Genomic DNA, 16,682 nt, shown 5'->3' on the forward strand with positions numbered 1-16,682 from the left:
CAAAATTGGAGCATCACCGTAATTGTGGTCATCACATCTGGATTCAAAATAAACTGACATTTATCAAGAAGGAAGTTGCCCAAACTCTCAGAATGTCTTTCTATTGTCGTCAGTCCAGTTTAAATGTTGAGGCTGTTTAGAGTCACAGGGTAGCTGGAGCCTAGTACATACTATTCTTAATTTTCTTTTTGTAGGACTTCTTGCTTCTTTACATTTTTTTAAAAAAAGATTTTGCCAACCATGTTCACACAAAACTGAAACACCTTAAAGTACGTACTGTCATTTTTACCATCTGATAGGTTCACTCAGTGGCAGTCGATCACATGGCAATTGTGCACAGCAGCACGGTGCTAAGTGGGAAATGATCCCACACAACCACTACGTTATAATCTACTCTGAGGGCTAGCATGTGGATCTGAGGTACATTTTAAATTGTTCACAATTGTAGGTAAAGTTTCAAGTGTAAAAACAAACAAACAAAAAAAATCTATTCTAGACTCCTTAGCCGTACCGCTGCCAGTGGGATAAAAAAAAAAATATATATATATATATAATAAAGATGGTAATAATAACGTGTTCAAAGAACTGATTTCTAAAATGAAATAGAATGACATCAACCACAGAAAATCTGTCTGCTTGTACCTGGATCAAATTAACAAAAATTGCGTTACACGACCTGGGCCAATATCTAGACCTAGTTCCAGCAGACTTTAGTCTATGTTCAGCCACCAAATTGCTTGGTGTCCTGGATGCATGTCAAAGGGAAATTCCCTTGGTATGCTGAAACATGACACAAAGAGATGAACCAAATTCCCAAACGCAAAAGCGTGTGTCGGTACGAAAATCAGGATAGGCCAGTTTTTACTAGTGATGTTCCGATACCGATACTGGTATCGGCAGATGTGCCGATACTGCATTAAAATTGTGGTATCGGTATCGGTGACTACTCACAAGTAACATGCCGATACCATTAATTTCAACACTTGATTTTAGATGCAGCATTTTGTGTCTTGCTCGTACACGATATTTACTGGTATGTGACATGTTCACTGCATGCCCATTTAAGATATCCTCTTGGCCCTTGAATGCTTTGAACCAATAGCAGGACAGCTTTTTCAAGTTAAGGAAAAAAAAAACAAGTATCGGTATGGTATCGGTATCGGTCGATACTGCAAAGCTGGGTATCGGTTAGTGTTATTCCGATACCGTTTTTGGCTCCCGATACCGATACCCAGCTTTGCAGTATCGGCCGATACCGATACCAGACCGATACTTGAGTTTTTTTTTTCCCCCTCAACATGAAAAAGCTGTCCTGCCATTGGTTCAGAGCATTCAAGGGCCAATAGGATATCTTAGATCGGCATGCAGTGAACATGTCACATACCAGTGAATGTCGCACACCAGCAAGATACAAGATGCTGCATCCAAAATCCTATATTAGTACTGGAATGAATGGTATCGGCATGTTACTTGTGAGTAGTCACCGATACCGATACCACTGTTTTAATGCAGTATCGGCACCTCTGCCGATACCGGTATCGGTATCGGAACAACACTAGTATCGGTATCGGGTGCCAAAAAACGGTATCGGAACAACACTAGATTTTACGCTTGAATATAGAGTCAAGTAGAGACAAACAACCAGTCAGTTACATTCATACCTACTGGCGATGATCAGTCGAGCACACAGCATTGTTTTGTTTTGTTGTTTTTTTTAGAACAGATATTCATTGCTTATCGTACGAGCCAGACTCACGTTTTTTTGTCTTGTTTTCCCACTGCTGTTTTGTTCACCTGTCCTGTTTTGTCCGTCATCAATTAGCTGATCTTCCTCTTGACACATGTCGCCAAATTCTTGGGGCCGCACGCTATAAATACACCTGGCCCACAGTACATTAAAGCCCCTTTCTAGAGGAGCATACCGAGTCCAGGTGGCTGTGCAGCTACTGACCCATGTTATCAGCCTGCCTCAGCTACCCGACTCTCTCAAAATTAATCCTGACGCCGTCACGCCACCCTCTCGTTCACAGTGATGGCTCCCTCGCAGTGCAACAATTCCCTCCGGGTTCTCTCTAGTCAGGACTCAGATGCGCTCACCTGCATGTGCCGGTCCCACAAGACGTCGCTTTCAATTGAAAAAGGGACGGCGGGACCAGGATTATAGCCAGTTCTGCATTAATTATATATATATATTTTTTTTTTAATGAAGGGAGGCGGGGGTTGTGAGGCCAGGCGGGCGGAACAGCCACACACAATAAATCCGATTATCCAGGAATGGTTTGTTTCTCTTTCAGGCGCTCTAACCCTCTCATTTGGCCTTTTGTGGAATCGTTTCAGAGACATTTGCTTTTGTTTGTTTGCGCTTCAAATTCGGTTCTCACATTTTGCTCTAACGTCTCAACGGGATCCACGGTAGTCCCCTCATCCCCCTACCTCCTCTGATGATTAATTTCCTGAAACACACAACCAATTAGCATTCCGGAAAAGGCAGATAAGAGATGTCCTTTCACCTCTAGCAACCTCAGCTTCTTCTATGTTTTTCCTCTGAGACTTATCTTTTTCTTATCAGGCATGTTTACACCAATAGAGCTCATCATTTTGCAGCTTTTGTGTTTGTGTTGGCTCTGTGTCAATTTTACATTTTGCGAGAGCCCTTTTCGGGTCTTGGATGAAATATTTACTGTGTGAGACGTGTTTTCAGTTATCCATTAGGTTAACATAACACTGCAACGAGTCTTTTTTTTTTTTTTTTTTTTTTTTTTTTTAAATCATAAAGATGACTATAGATTTTGTTGAAAGAGGAAAGTGAGCAAATGTCGCCCAAATATTGGTAGTAAAATAATTGTAATAATACCAGGTATCGGTATCGGGCCGATACCAGCCTTTTTTCAAGTACTCGAGTACTCGTGACGCAGACGAGTTCAAGTGACCGATGGCAGAGGGGGAAGACGTTAAGTGAGTCCTCCTTGCCTGTAAGTGGCGCTAGCTTGCAGCAGTTTTTCACCAAAACTTCACCTGTTTGGAAATACTTCAAAATTGTGAATCTTAAACTAAAAGAGCATTTTTATGTTTTATTTTGAAGCGTTAAGACTATTGAAGAGTGACTGTGCTGTTTTTTTTTTTTTGTGTGTCAAAATTAAAGGAAATACATTTGTTTAAAAATATCTTTTAGTTAGTGTTGTTCCGATACCGATACTGCATTAAAACAGTGGTATCGGTATCGGTGACTACTCACAAGTAACATGCCGATACCATTAATTCCAACTCTAATATAGGATTTTGGATGCAGCATCTTGTGTCTTGCTGGTGCACGGCATTCACTGGTATGTGACATGTTCACTGCATGCCGATCTAAGATATCCTATTGGCCCTTGAATGCTCTGAACCAATGGCAGGACAGCTTTTTCATGTTGAGGAAAAAAAACCTTAAGTATCGGTATCGGTATCGGTATCGGCCGATACTGCAAAGCTGAGTATCGGTATCGGTATCGGGAGCCAAAAAACGGTATCGGAACAACACTACTTTTAGTGATTGTTTTTTTATTTGTCAAAATGTACTACCGGTATCGGCAGTTGGTATCGGTATCGGTGAGTACTGAGGGTCTGAGTATCGGTATCGGTCTTAAAAAAAAAAAGTGGTATCGAACATCCCTAGTAATAATAATAATTTAGGGAGAAAGAAGAAACTTTCTTACAAAACTGCTGATCTGAGGGCCTTGGTTGAACATATTCGTTTACCGAAGTAAAAATTTCCAATCACATCTAATTTTATTTTCCCAATTCAATTAAAACTTTCTGTTGTATACACACAGTTGCCTTTTTGAAACGAAGTCAGTCTCATCACATTTACTTTATAATTAATCAATGCAATTCTCTGACGATGTCCATCCCTGCCTGTTAATCAAATGAGTCCAACCCAAGTCAATCTAAAAATAAAGAGAGACAACAAGAAACTTAATAGCTTTACTGTCTTACATCAGTAGCCACTTGGGAGCATATTTGACTAAATAAATGACTTGGAGTGCCGTTTTGAGGAGCACTTAACTCATTCACTCCCAGCCATTTTCACAGAAGCAGTCCCGTTCGCTCCTGGCTGTTTTACTGGATTTTGAATGATTTTGGAAGGCCCACAGAATACTGTGTTCTATTGCTATAAAGGCATGGAACAAGTCTCTTCTTTCATCAGGAAAAAAAGTATGCTTCCATCTGTTTCCGTTTTGCAGCAATTAGCATTAGAAGAGAGCTAAGATTCATCAGTTTTTACAAATCTATTTAAAATTCTAAGTAATTGAGCTTTTTTTCTAGATGGCCCTGGTTGATCTCCTTTGCTCTGCTGCCACCTGCTGGCCGTTTGTGTAATAACAACCATTTCTGCAACCGTTCTTTGAGGTTGAGAGGCTGCATCAAAGCCTTCTGTATGCTCTAGCATAAAAAACAAAAAAACAAAACAAAACGTATAAGTACGTCTTTGGGACACTTAGAACATTAACAAACGTATTTACACGTTATTGGGAGCAAATGAGTTAAAAAGGAGCAACTGCAACAAACTTGGGAGCATTTTTATTTGTTTTTCTCTGAGATTTGCTGTAAATGAGATGTGCCTGGAGAAGACAAACTTGTGAGCAATACATGCTCAAAGCTAGCGTAGTGATATTATTCGGTCATATAGTGGCACCAAGCTGGAGACCGTGAGGTCGGGACTAAGTAAAAAATACGCTCCTGCTGTTATCAATGCTTTGACCCGCGTTGGCTTGCCTATCTAGCCATACCAGAGCAAAGGGAGGCAATCAAAATGAACCAAAGTACTTCCATGCCACAAGGATAAACAAGTGGCTGATTGAGTTCACAACCCTTGCTTCAAGAGCAGTTGCCTCGTGTGTCCGACTGTTTGCTGGCAGTGCAGAGATATGCCTCTCCTTCAGATGCCACCAAAAAAAAAAAAAGTTATCCAAAAATTGTAGTTTCTGAGAGAGATGTGGCAAATGTCAGTCGTCAACAATTGAGGGTGAAATTAGTCTGCTGGAGTTGAGCAGCGGAATGGCTTGCTATTACAACACCACATCAAGTGAGGTAGCTCTTGAATTGAATTTTTTTTTTTAAGGCCTAAACAATCACTGACTTTTCAAACTGCAAGTTGTTTAAAGCAATATTTTTTTGGGCAGCTATCTTGAGATAGCAGGCGGCAAAAAAGAAAAAAAAAAAAAAAAGTCAAGTGTAAACTTGACCATACACTTTTATTTTCAATGTAAGTAACAGTGCATTCTCATAAAATGGCTCAATGGACATTTTTTATCAAAAATATCAGTAATACCATTGAGAGCCTCTGTCACGCCAGGATTTTGCATCACAATTAGATCACCACTCAATCATAGGCTGACACATAAGCCCATTTTCCACTACATGATCTCTACTCGGGCCATCTCTTTGCTGACTGATGCATTTCCAATGTTAAAATCAGGCAATATGAGATTCCGCGAGGTACAATTTGTCGTTTCTGGTTAGTTGAGGCTTCAAGTGGGATGTCCTGATACTGTGTGAGCGATGGATACCCAAGTATAACGTTTAGATTTACAGATAGATGACCAGAAAAAACTGATACATATTAACTCATTTGCTCCCAATAACGTGCAAATACGTTTTTTTAATAATGTTTTAAGTGTCCCAAAGACATATTTATACGTTTTTTTGTTTTTTTTTATGCTAGAGCATACAGAAGGCTTTGATGCAGCCTCTCAACTGCAAAGAACGGTTGCAGAAATGGTAGTTATTACGCAAACGGCCAGCAGGTGGCAGCAGAGCAAAGGAGATCAACCAGGGCCATGTAGAAAAAAAGCTTAATTACTTAGAATTTTAAATAGATTTGTGAAAACTGGTGAAACTTAGCTCTCTTCTAATGCTAATTGCTGCAAAACGGAAACAGATAGAAACATACTTTTTTTTCCCCTGATGAAAAAAAAAGAGACTTTAATCTTTCTTTTGATAGGTTCCATGCCTTTATAGCAATTGAACACAATATTCTGTGGACCTTGCAAAATCAGTCAAAATTCAGTAAAACAGCCGGGAGCGAACGGGATTGCTTCTGTGAAAATGGCTGGGAGTGAATGAGTTAATATGATTCAATGTTTAAAGTAATAGTTAGCGTTCTGCTGCAGTGAGTCACTTTTGTATTGATCAGAACACAATTGGGATTTTTTTTGTCAGGTCTACTTTGACAACGTTTAGGTCTGGGCTTATTAAAGAAAAAAACAAACACAAGACAGACACAGAAAAGCTTTTAGTCACATCAACAGTTCCAGGCAAATTATCATTGGCAGAGAACTTCTTTTTTAACCATATGAAAATGCATAAAATCCTAAACAAACAAAGATTCCTATATAGACTGCAACCAAAACTTATTAATGTGCGGCAGTGGCGCTAAACAATACCAATAATCAAGTCTAGACTAGACTTTTGCAGTGTTAATAAAGGCAGATATCTGCATGTCTAATTAATATGGCTCAGAAGCACCTTTGTGGCATTTGGGGGTTTATTTACTGTGTTGTCAGAAGAGAGTTGTTCCTACAGCGCCAAGCTTATTGAAGGCTGAGTGGAACAGCAAACTAAAGCATCAGAACACCGGGGGAAATAAAGTCGAGGTGACTGGGATCTTGGGGCTTTCAGGAGCAGCGAAAGGAAGGCCAATGAAAGAGTGAAACTTGTGAGCCGGGCTTAAAAGGAAGCTAACGAGACTGGATGGGAAACAAGGGCAGTCGGTTTTGATAGAATCACTTTCCTTTGGATGAGCTGCGGTCTTCTCTTTGATGATCACTGTGAAAATCTGACATAGGTTGGTAACAGTCCGTGGTGTATAGCAGTGGTGTCCAAACTACGGCCCGGGGGCCATTTGCGGCCCGGCGTCCAGTTTTTAGTGGCCCTCGACATATGCTAAAAATGGCATTTGACTCAGTTCAAATAAAATAAAAACAAAAATGTTTGAAGATGGTCAAAGTAAGAAGGGAGGGTGTAAAAAAAAAAAAACACAGGTGCTATTAAAGGTTATTTTAGTTGGCTAAAACTAACGAAAAAACAAATTCAAAAAACAATTGCGTTAACGAATAAAATAAAAACGAAGATGCTTTTTACAAAACTAACTAAAATAAAACTAACTATAATTATAGCAAAAATGTCCTTCGTTTTACTCTTTGGTAATTAATATAATGCATGAGCCTTTGGGAATGATTTTAAATGTGATTTTTACTAGATTTATTTTGATATAAACCAGAATAATGACGTCGCGCCCATGGTGTTTTTTTTGCGCACAATACTACACACACACACACACACACACACACACACACAGAAAAAAACTAAAACTAATACTGAAACAAACTAAACTAAAACTAAGCATTTATTAAAGAACTAAAACTAATAAAAAAAAATAACAGAACCACCCTGAAAACCAATTAAAACTAACTAAAAAAAAAAAAAAAAAAAAAAAACTCAAAACAAAAAAAAACTAAAATAAAAAATTCCAAAACTATAATAACCCTACTGCCAAATTACAAATAAATTGGTTTATATACTGTAGCATTTTTCCAAATATGCAAAAGCACAAATAAATTATTTGTACAATTTTTAGGACTAAACACAATTTCTCTTCATAACATTATGTGGCCCTTGCGTCCTTCTGATTTTCTGTATGTGGCCCTCAAATGAAAAACCCCTGGTGTATAGCCTCTCGTCCAAAGTCAGCTGGGATAGACTTCAACTCACCTGCATCCATAATTAAGTAGAAATCAAATCCATAGAGAAAATTGATGGATGGAAATGTAATGAATTATCCTATAAACTGGTTATATGTGCATATTATTGTTGTGAGAATACAACAATCTTCTCTACGCAGTTACATCAGATGCTTATCAATCTGTGTGTTTTGTGTCTTCCCAACCTCCAGACCCCGTCTCTTTGCTGACTCCGGTGCCCAACTCGGCAGGAACATCAGCGGGTGGATGCTCGACAGACCCGACACCAGTGGCTTAATAGTACTAGTTGCAGCTGGAGGTGTGACACCATCCCGGCCTTCGACACATTGACTCACAGGATTAAGCCACCGCATGGTGCTTGAGGTGGAGGACCTGATACATCTGATTTACCCCGCCTGTCAGACTTAACGTCTTTGGAGGCCTCCTCTACCTTGCTAGGGAAGCCACAGAAGGGGCTGCTCTCTGACTGAACCAGCAACATTGCCCAAAGGGATGACTGGCAATCGTCTTGATCAGGTACGTGATTTATTTATTGACTATTTGCAGAGCACAAAGGCCTTTTAAGTGACTAATAGCTGATATTACCGTATTTTCCGCACTATAAGGCGCACCTTCAATGTATAACATATTTTCAAACTTTTTCCATATATAAGGCGCTACAGTAGAGGCTGGGGTTACGTTATGCATCCATTAGATGGTGCTGCGCTAAAGGGAACGTCAACAAAACAGTCATATAGGTCAGTCAAACTTGATTAATAGATTACAAACCAGCTTTCTGACAACTCCATTCACTCGCCAAATGAATAAACAGCTGTTTTATTATTTTCTCTGAGGTAAAGTATTAGTATTAGCTAGCGATCCAAGATGGCGGCATCTTCTGCGCATGCGCGTCATCGATCGTGCAGGGTCAACGATAGCGTCTTGACAGCGAGACCTGTTGCGGCTCAATATTGATCCATATATAAGGCACACTGGATTATAAGGCGCATGGTCAGCTTTTGAAAAAAATTGAATGCTTTTTGGTGCGCCTTATAGTGCGGAAAATACGGTACTTTATTTACATTTACAAAACACAGCAATGCCCAACTGTAAGCGACTTTGGGCAGGGACAACTGGGAGGTGTACAAACATTATGGTCAACAATTAGATTCCAATTAGTTTGGTCTCCAGGCAGGCATCCGCTGGCCGATGTGCCCGCTACTTCCAGTCTATCGTAAAAACTATTTGCTGAAATTAAAACAGTGTTGAAGCGATAGGTAAAATAGTTAAAGACGCATGCTTGTGCTTGTTTAGTTGTTTTGTTTAGTTTTTTTGTCTTTTTTTATTCTAACACCTTTCCAGACTTTAAAGTGCTGTTGATTCCCTTTTGCTCAATAACAACTTACTCTGTATCCTCTTGGCCAGAAACAACAAAATGCAGTAATGCGAGAAAAGCAAGCAGATCGGGATAGTTTGAGGGGAAGATTATAGCTTCCAAAAGCTCAATCCCAGTAACTCGCAGTCTGCTTCTCTGAAATTGTCTTTGAAGCAAGAACATCAAAATAGTTAAAAAATGAGTGATGTTGGGTAGAAATGGTCTTTTAACAGCTTTAATCCAAGCACAGCAACTTTTTGGAAAAAAACTGGTTTGACTTGAATCACCTGGATGTATCCGAACAACGATTATTAGTGTCTGCATTTGGGAACGAGCAAACAAACAAACAAACAAACAAACAAAAAAAATCAATTGTAATCTTTTTTTTTTTTTTCTTTTGCTCTTTTCTTCGTTTGAGGCGAGTATTCTACTTCCAACTGTTGTGGAAGAATTGATGACTTCCAGCATAGCATAGAAGAGCATTTTCAATGTAATTTCATGAACTGGCAAAATAACAAAATGTTGGTGGGCTTTGCTCAGGTTGTTTAGTGATAAAAATAAAAACAAACATTTACACATTAACTGCAATGCATGCACAGCAGCAATTTCCAATCAAAAATATTGATATTAAATTTTATTTTCATTTAAAAACTAGACTATATTGTTTTTTTTGTTTTTTGTTTTTTAATAAATACTACATGCTTTATTATTTGGGTGCACTTCCAGGCAGTGGGTTGCTTGAAAAAACACCCTTAGTTAACTCTGGCTAGTAAAGCTGTATGTACATGAAACTCATAAAAAAAGCATAAAGTCCTGGGACAAACACAACAGAATTTTGTACCACAATTCACAAAAAAACTCATGAACTAACTTGACTAGACCAGAAACAACGAGAAGGCATCATGGATCCTCTGTCAGACTTATATAGACAGCGAATGGATCTGATTGGCTGTGGCCAGACATGTGGCTAACAGGACTGACATGGAATTATCTGATTGGCTGTTGACCAGATGAAAGATTCCTGACATCACATAGCTTCTGACTTCACATAGCTTCTTACAAGTTGAAACTAGTTGCTGTTACATGCTGATTGCATCAGACCCCAAAGAAAGCACAGTCATGACCCAAACATAACCCTTGCATGACCTAAACATAACCCTTGCCCCCCCACAAAAACACAGTCATGACAGCAGTATTTTGCATTTATAAGGCTGTGAAGATCTTTCATTCAAATTTGAAGGCCCCAAATGAGATAAATTATTTCTAAAATGTGGTTAAATGGCAGAGGACAGTTTCTAAACTAAAGACAAAGAGCAAAAACATTTGCTACATCAGATAGAACCGTCTCTTTGGATAACTTAAAGAGGTTGGTGATTGCTCAGAGTCCTTTCTTATCAAATTAGCCTTTCCCATCCATTTTAATAGATAGAATCAAACATCCATTACCGAGACCACCTGTGAGGGAGAATTCGGTCGAGCATTGCTCATCTGTCCTCTTATGATGGATCCAAGATGTGCACGCCAAATCTAGCGAATGAGCCACAAACAAGCACCACAGGAGACAGGCAGGCAGATTGCATTCCATCAGATCATGGAGTATCTAACAGGAGGCACCGCAGCATCTGAGCCACGCTGCTCTCTGCCAGGTTTTTCTGGTTTGGCACGGTTCCATTGACCCAGATATTTAGCAGTTAAGAGCTTTTCTTTTCGCAGATTTTCACGATAGCCTGCATTCCGTGTTGATACTGACAGGCAGGCAGACGGCTGTAGCCCGAGCTTGAACTGCGTACGTGCTCCAGAATCGGAGGCTTAAAGAAAAGCGAAGATTTCGCTTTATCCTATAAATTGTGCCCCTATGGTTATCTCATACATCTGTCCTCTTGAAATATATCGAAATACCAGCCAGGTCAAGATTTGCTGTTTTTTTGTTTTTTTTTGTACAGGTCAGGGCATTGAAGTGTGTAGCTTGTCATTGAACAGCCAAGCTGCATTAGTTAGATGTACTGTATATTGTTGTATTGGTATATTGTTATGAAGGTGTCAGGCAATGCATTCAACAAAATATTTCCCTTAGCCACCAGCACATCAAGTTTTAAAAAGAAAAGAAAAGACAAATATCCTAAAAAATTCTCTCTCTCATATATTTAAAATGATGAATTGCTTAACTAATTTACTCCCAAAAACGTATAAATACGTTCTATTTTAAATATTACCATGCTCCCAAAGATGTATTTATACGTTTTGGCTTTGATGCAGCCTCTGAACTGAAGAGAATGCTTGAAGTAATGGTAGTTATTACAAAATAGGCCAGCGGATGGCAGCAGAATATAAGATTAAAAAGCTCTTTTCCCCCACTACTTTAAACTGATTTGTGAATAATGATGAAACTTAGCCATATTATAATGCTAATTGATGCAAAATGGAAACAGATAGAAATATTTTTTTTTTTTTTACCTGATGAAAGAAGAGGCTTTAATCTTTCTTTTGGTAGATTCCATGTTTTTATAGCAATAGGACACAATATTCTATGAGCCTTGCAAAATCAGTCCAAATCCAGTAAAACAGCGAAAATGTCCTGGGAGTGAATGAGTTAATTTGTAATTCTTGGTAGAATACAAAATGGGATCATGCAAACATCCAGATCCTTTGTTTACATCCATCTTAAAGGCATACAAGGCCAGTGATAGCTCAGACTGCATAATGTCTTATCAAATTTGAAGGAAAATTGAACAGTCTGTCGAGCTGTCATCTGGAAACTCGCATCTGGGCAACAAGCCATCTGTAGTCTCACAGACTTCTCATTAAACAACTTAAACAAGCATCCAATTTTCGGTTACCTGAGTCAAATTAAGCGCACATTCAGTTTTTGTTTTGTTTTGTTTTGTTCAGTCACACCATATGTAGCTCTTTAAATCGGGACGAGATGCCTATCACACATCACTGTGGGAACACTCATCAGCCATTTAATTAGGTATCACTGACGTCCAGCAAAATCTTATCTTAGAACCATCACTTTTCAGGAAACTAAAAAAAAAATTTTTGTAGAGACATTACCATTGCATCGTTAAAGATAGCAATCCATTTTCAACGCTTTAGATTGGTCGATAATGTGTAAAAATAGCCGATTCATGAGGGGACTGAGCAATAGTATAGATTTGTGGGAAAAAATGAACAGACAGAGAAGGGTTCCCCCAACAGTGACATTATACATGTTTAATGTCATCAATGTTTATGGACTAGAATTGCACTCAGTGGAGCACAGACCTCCATCAAGGCCACGCAGTCAATCCTAAGCATGTCTCAAAAATCCTGAGTGGGGGAAAAAAATGTCTGTCTGTCTGTCTGTCTGTCTCTTCCTCGCTCTCTCTCTCAAGCTAAGCTATCGAAATCAGATCAATCAGTATAGCCAACCTGGTAGCAAGCTAGGAATCCTTTTCGGTAACTTATTACTTTACCTAATGCTAGATGCTGTCTTGGTTAACTGTTCAACAGCGCGAAACAAGTCGCTGCACTCTGCATTGTCCAACTTTTTTTGGTCAGTCTGGGCAGCTGTTGGAAGCAGCTGCAATTTATCTCACGTCGGCACCTCATTGGAAACATTTTGCCAGAATAGCTCAGCTTGCATTGACTTTGACCACCAGCAACTGCAGCAGTAGGACTAGTACATTTCCCATGATTCTTAGTGTGACATTTAAAGTGTATCTAAGTTGTTCTATATTTGCTAAAATGCTTTACATGCATATGAACTTTACGTTAACTGCTTTTTTTTTTTTTTTTTTAGAACTGTACCAGACAGTGTGGCTGTGTTTAAAATGAGTCACATCATCTGGGGCAAAAGCGGAAACAAGAACTTTCATTGCTAATGGATAATCACATTCTTATTTGCAACACACTTACATCCAAGCAGATAGATACGTTATTTTTAGATAATGTAGCATTGCACTATTGCGCTTTCCCCCACCCCTTTAGTGGTGCAATGCTTTTTGTAACCGGACAGGAAATAATCCCCAATAAATAGAGAGGGCGCAAGAGAATTGCCAGAGCATCTTTGACAGCTTGTACCTGGCAACTCTGCTCTCCTCGATGTGAGTAAAAACAAACAAGTCTTGTCTTCTCATCCTTGTGTTGTCATTCTTATATGTTTTGGTGTGTGAACCTAACATCCACAGAAGCAGGAAGTCGTTCTAGTTCTGGTGTAACTGTATGTATTAGATGTGAATGAGAACGCAAACGTTGATTTTGAAGTAAAGAGGAAATAATTTAACAGTTATATTCCCTTGTAATGGGTTAATCGTATGAATCTGTATGACAACTGTGTGATTAACATGCACATGGCAAAAAACAAAACAAAACGGGACACTAATATTGCGGCAAAATAATGGGGCTGGCGAAGGCTAAAAAACGAGAGTGCTCCGGTCATTCGGCAGGTCTGGTGCCCCTAAAGGAGATATTTTGTATCGTTCCCTGCCCTGATCCATGCAACACTCCGACAGTTCCAAAACTCTTTTGGAGAAATCATGTGGTTTCAGTGTAAACCAACCCAGCCCAACCATCGTAATGCACAAAAAAATAATCAATTTTCAAATGCTGTAAAAAAAAAAAAAAGTCATTTGGGGTCATGCGGATTAAATTCTGTTGTCATATCTGTCAGATACACAATTGAAGGCCTGCGAATCCTGGACTAATCCCTCTTAACACTATTAGGACCAGAATCCATGTCGTAGCCGAGAGCAATAAATAAGCTGCAATAAAAAGGCGCACATCCCTTCTATTACACCATGATTTAAGTCTCCTCAACACCTTTCCACTTGTATTGTACATTGGGAGGCCTTGACTAATTATTTATGGGGGTTTTTAACAAAGGAAGGGCAGGCAATATGTCAAACCACTACGTTAGGATTCATGAATCAACGACGTAAAAGTGTTGGAAGATGAGCGGGAGGGAGACGCCCTGCAATGTGCATCTCCTTCTGTTGCACCTTAACTCATTCACTCCCAGCCATTTTCACAGAAGCAGTCCCGTTCGCTCCCGGCTGTTTTACTGGATTTTGACTGATTTTGCAAGGCCCACACAATATTGTGTTCAATTGCTATAAAAGCATGGAACCTACCAAAAGAAGAGAACTAAGTTTCATCAGTTTTCACAAATCTATTTAAAATTGTAAGTAATTGAGCTTTTTTTTCTACATGGCCCTGGTTGATCTCCTTTGCTCTGCTGCCACTTGCTGGCCGTTTGTGTAATAACTTCCATTTCTGCAACCATTCTTTGCAGTTGAGAGGCTGCATCAAAGCCTTCTGTATGCTCTAGCATAAAAAAAAACAAAAAAACGTATAAATACGTCTTTGGGACACTTAGAACATTAAAAAACGTATTTATACGTCATTGGGAGTAAATGAGTTAAGTGAGTTACTGATGACTTTTCTGTCTTCCCCCCCCCAGGAGTAAGAGAGGAAGCAATGGGCTGGACTATGACTTTAAAGGATGACTTTGGGGTCATTGCCTGGACACGGGGAACTGGGAACTACCTCTGTTTCTTCGTCCTCTGGTCCTTCTTACTCATCCATGCCCGATCAGATATTGTGTTTCATATGGATCATCAGTTCTCGTGGAAAACAGGTAAAGAATTTACATTTTTTAGTCATTGGCCTTTTGAACCAAGGGCTTATCTTAAAATCGCCTTGATTGCTGGTGAATCATTTCACGAGCCAAGGAGGAATCGATTGATCATTTTCTATTTCTTTCAACGGGATGGGGGAATCTCTCTGAAAGTTCTGCACTCCTGTTTTGATTGAATTGTTGTATTGAGCAGGTTTATCCTAGCGGGAGCTGTAGTGCCACAGTGGTGGCAGGGGATGTGTTCATCATAACTCATCATCACACTGTAGGCACAGACACAACATCTGTCTTAGTGGTTACATGCTGGGCTTGGACCGTTGCACTAATGCACGTTGAAGAGACAACATTTGGAAAGTGAGCGCCTCCGCCAAGGCAGCTCAATTTTTCGACATTATACCCAAATGACGTTGCTCTGACGGGCTTTCCCATATGTTACGTTTTGAATCGCATGGCCAATTTTAAGATGTGTTATCATGTGCGTTTCCATTACTCTTTTTCGCAAGAATAAAAGCGATATTGTACTATTTCGATAAAGTACCATTTCGAATTGTCGGTGTTTCCATTGAAGAGTTTCGCTTCTGAGGCGCAATTCTCGGAACGTCCCGTCTCGCGAGACCTCGCTGTTCTGTAGGAGGTGCTCATGATGTTTACGGTAGACGGACGCCCATTGTAGTTATATTACTTAAAAAAAAAAACACTCACCCCTCATTGGGTGGTTTCGGGCGTTTAGTGTTGGTGTTGTTGTGTGTGTCCCTCGGCAGTCGGCAAGCAGTTCTGACACGAAAGCGAGTAGCCGCGTTACTTCCTACTTCCTGTAATCCTAAATGTTGTTGTTCCCAAGCGGAAACTGGGTAAAAGGCGGGTTACAAATTGTTAAAACTTTCTGATGTTTTCTGCAAAATTAACCAAACATGGCAGGACAGGATTTCAAGCTCTCCTCTCCTTCAACTTTTCGAAGGAGTCTCGCTCGATTACACCTCTCTCTCTCTTTTACGCTCATGACGTGCAGTCGCCGATACAAATCACTTCAGCATGTAAAACTAAAATACAAAACCGAAATTAATAATTGTCAAAACAAATAGTAATTGCAAGTTTAATAAAAATGCACATAAACAACGTGTTACAGTCCTTTCCTCCGTGACCGGGCGGGTGTCACATGACTACTAATGCGCAAAAAGTGTTTCCATTACACTTTTGCGAAATACAGTCTTCCCTCGCTATAACGCGGTTCACTTTTCGCGGTCTCGCTGTATCGCGGATTTTTTTTTAAGTGCAATTTTGCATATTTTTTTCAGTAATATACCCATTTTATAAAATTTATGAAGGTTTGAACATTGTCAATGTTTGAACAAGAGAGAAATGTGAGAAAACGTAAATGCCTCAATGAGAAAAGTGTATAAATTGTGCGGTCGGAGATTTTAGAGCCTTAAAACATTTCTAAGAGTTGTAAAACATAAAGCTAACTACTTCGCGGATTTCATTTATTGCGGGTATTTTTTGGAACCTAACCCCAGAGGAAAACGAGGGAACTAGGGGTGTTAAAAAAAATCGATTCGGCGATATATCGCGATACTACATCGCGCGATTCTCGAATCGATTCAATAATAGGCAAAATCGATTTTTTTATTTTTTATTTTTTATTTTTTATTTTATTTTTTTTTTTTTTTAGGATTTACACCTTAAGCATGGAAGAATGTTATATGAACGGAACATTAAGCCTTAATATTTTATTTTAATGCTGTTTAAACATGAAACAGATTACAACCTCTATAAGACTGAAATTTCAGATAAATAAATAATACATTTTCATATAAATCTTACACTCTACCAGCTTACTGATTAGTATTTTCTAAATTTGAATGAAAAAAAATCGCAACAATCGACTTATAAATTCGTATCGGGATTAATCGGTATCGAATCGAATCGTGACCTGTGAATCGTGATACGAATCGAATCGTCAGGTACGAGG

At 39.2% G+C, this 16,682-nt stretch overlaps 1 protein-coding gene across 2 annotated transcripts in view; it reads left to right on the plus strand.

Moving 5' to 3' along the window:
- thsd7ba (thrombospondin, type I, domain containing 7Ba) overlaps positions 1–16,682 on the plus strand; it is a 213,015-nt gene that overhangs the window by 59,103 nt on the left and 137,230 nt on the right. For both annotated transcript variants that reach the window (XM_077536062.1, XM_077536063.1), the window contains 2 exons: positions 7,934–8,258; positions 14,537–14,713. In XM_077536062.1, coding sequence (XP_077392188.1) covers positions 14,554–14,713 — 160 coding nt within the window. In that variant the 5' untranslated portion in view covers positions 7,934–8,258; positions 14,537–14,553. The remainder of the gene's footprint in view (positions 1–7,933; positions 8,259–14,536; positions 14,714–16,682) is intronic.

The sequence above is a fragment of the Festucalex cinctus genome, chromosome 11 (assembly GCF_051991245.1).
Source record: "Festucalex cinctus isolate MCC-2025b chromosome 11, RoL_Fcin_1.0, whole genome shotgun sequence".
Taxonomy (NCBI): domain Eukaryota; kingdom Metazoa; phylum Chordata; class Actinopteri; order Syngnathiformes; family Syngnathidae; genus Festucalex; species Festucalex cinctus.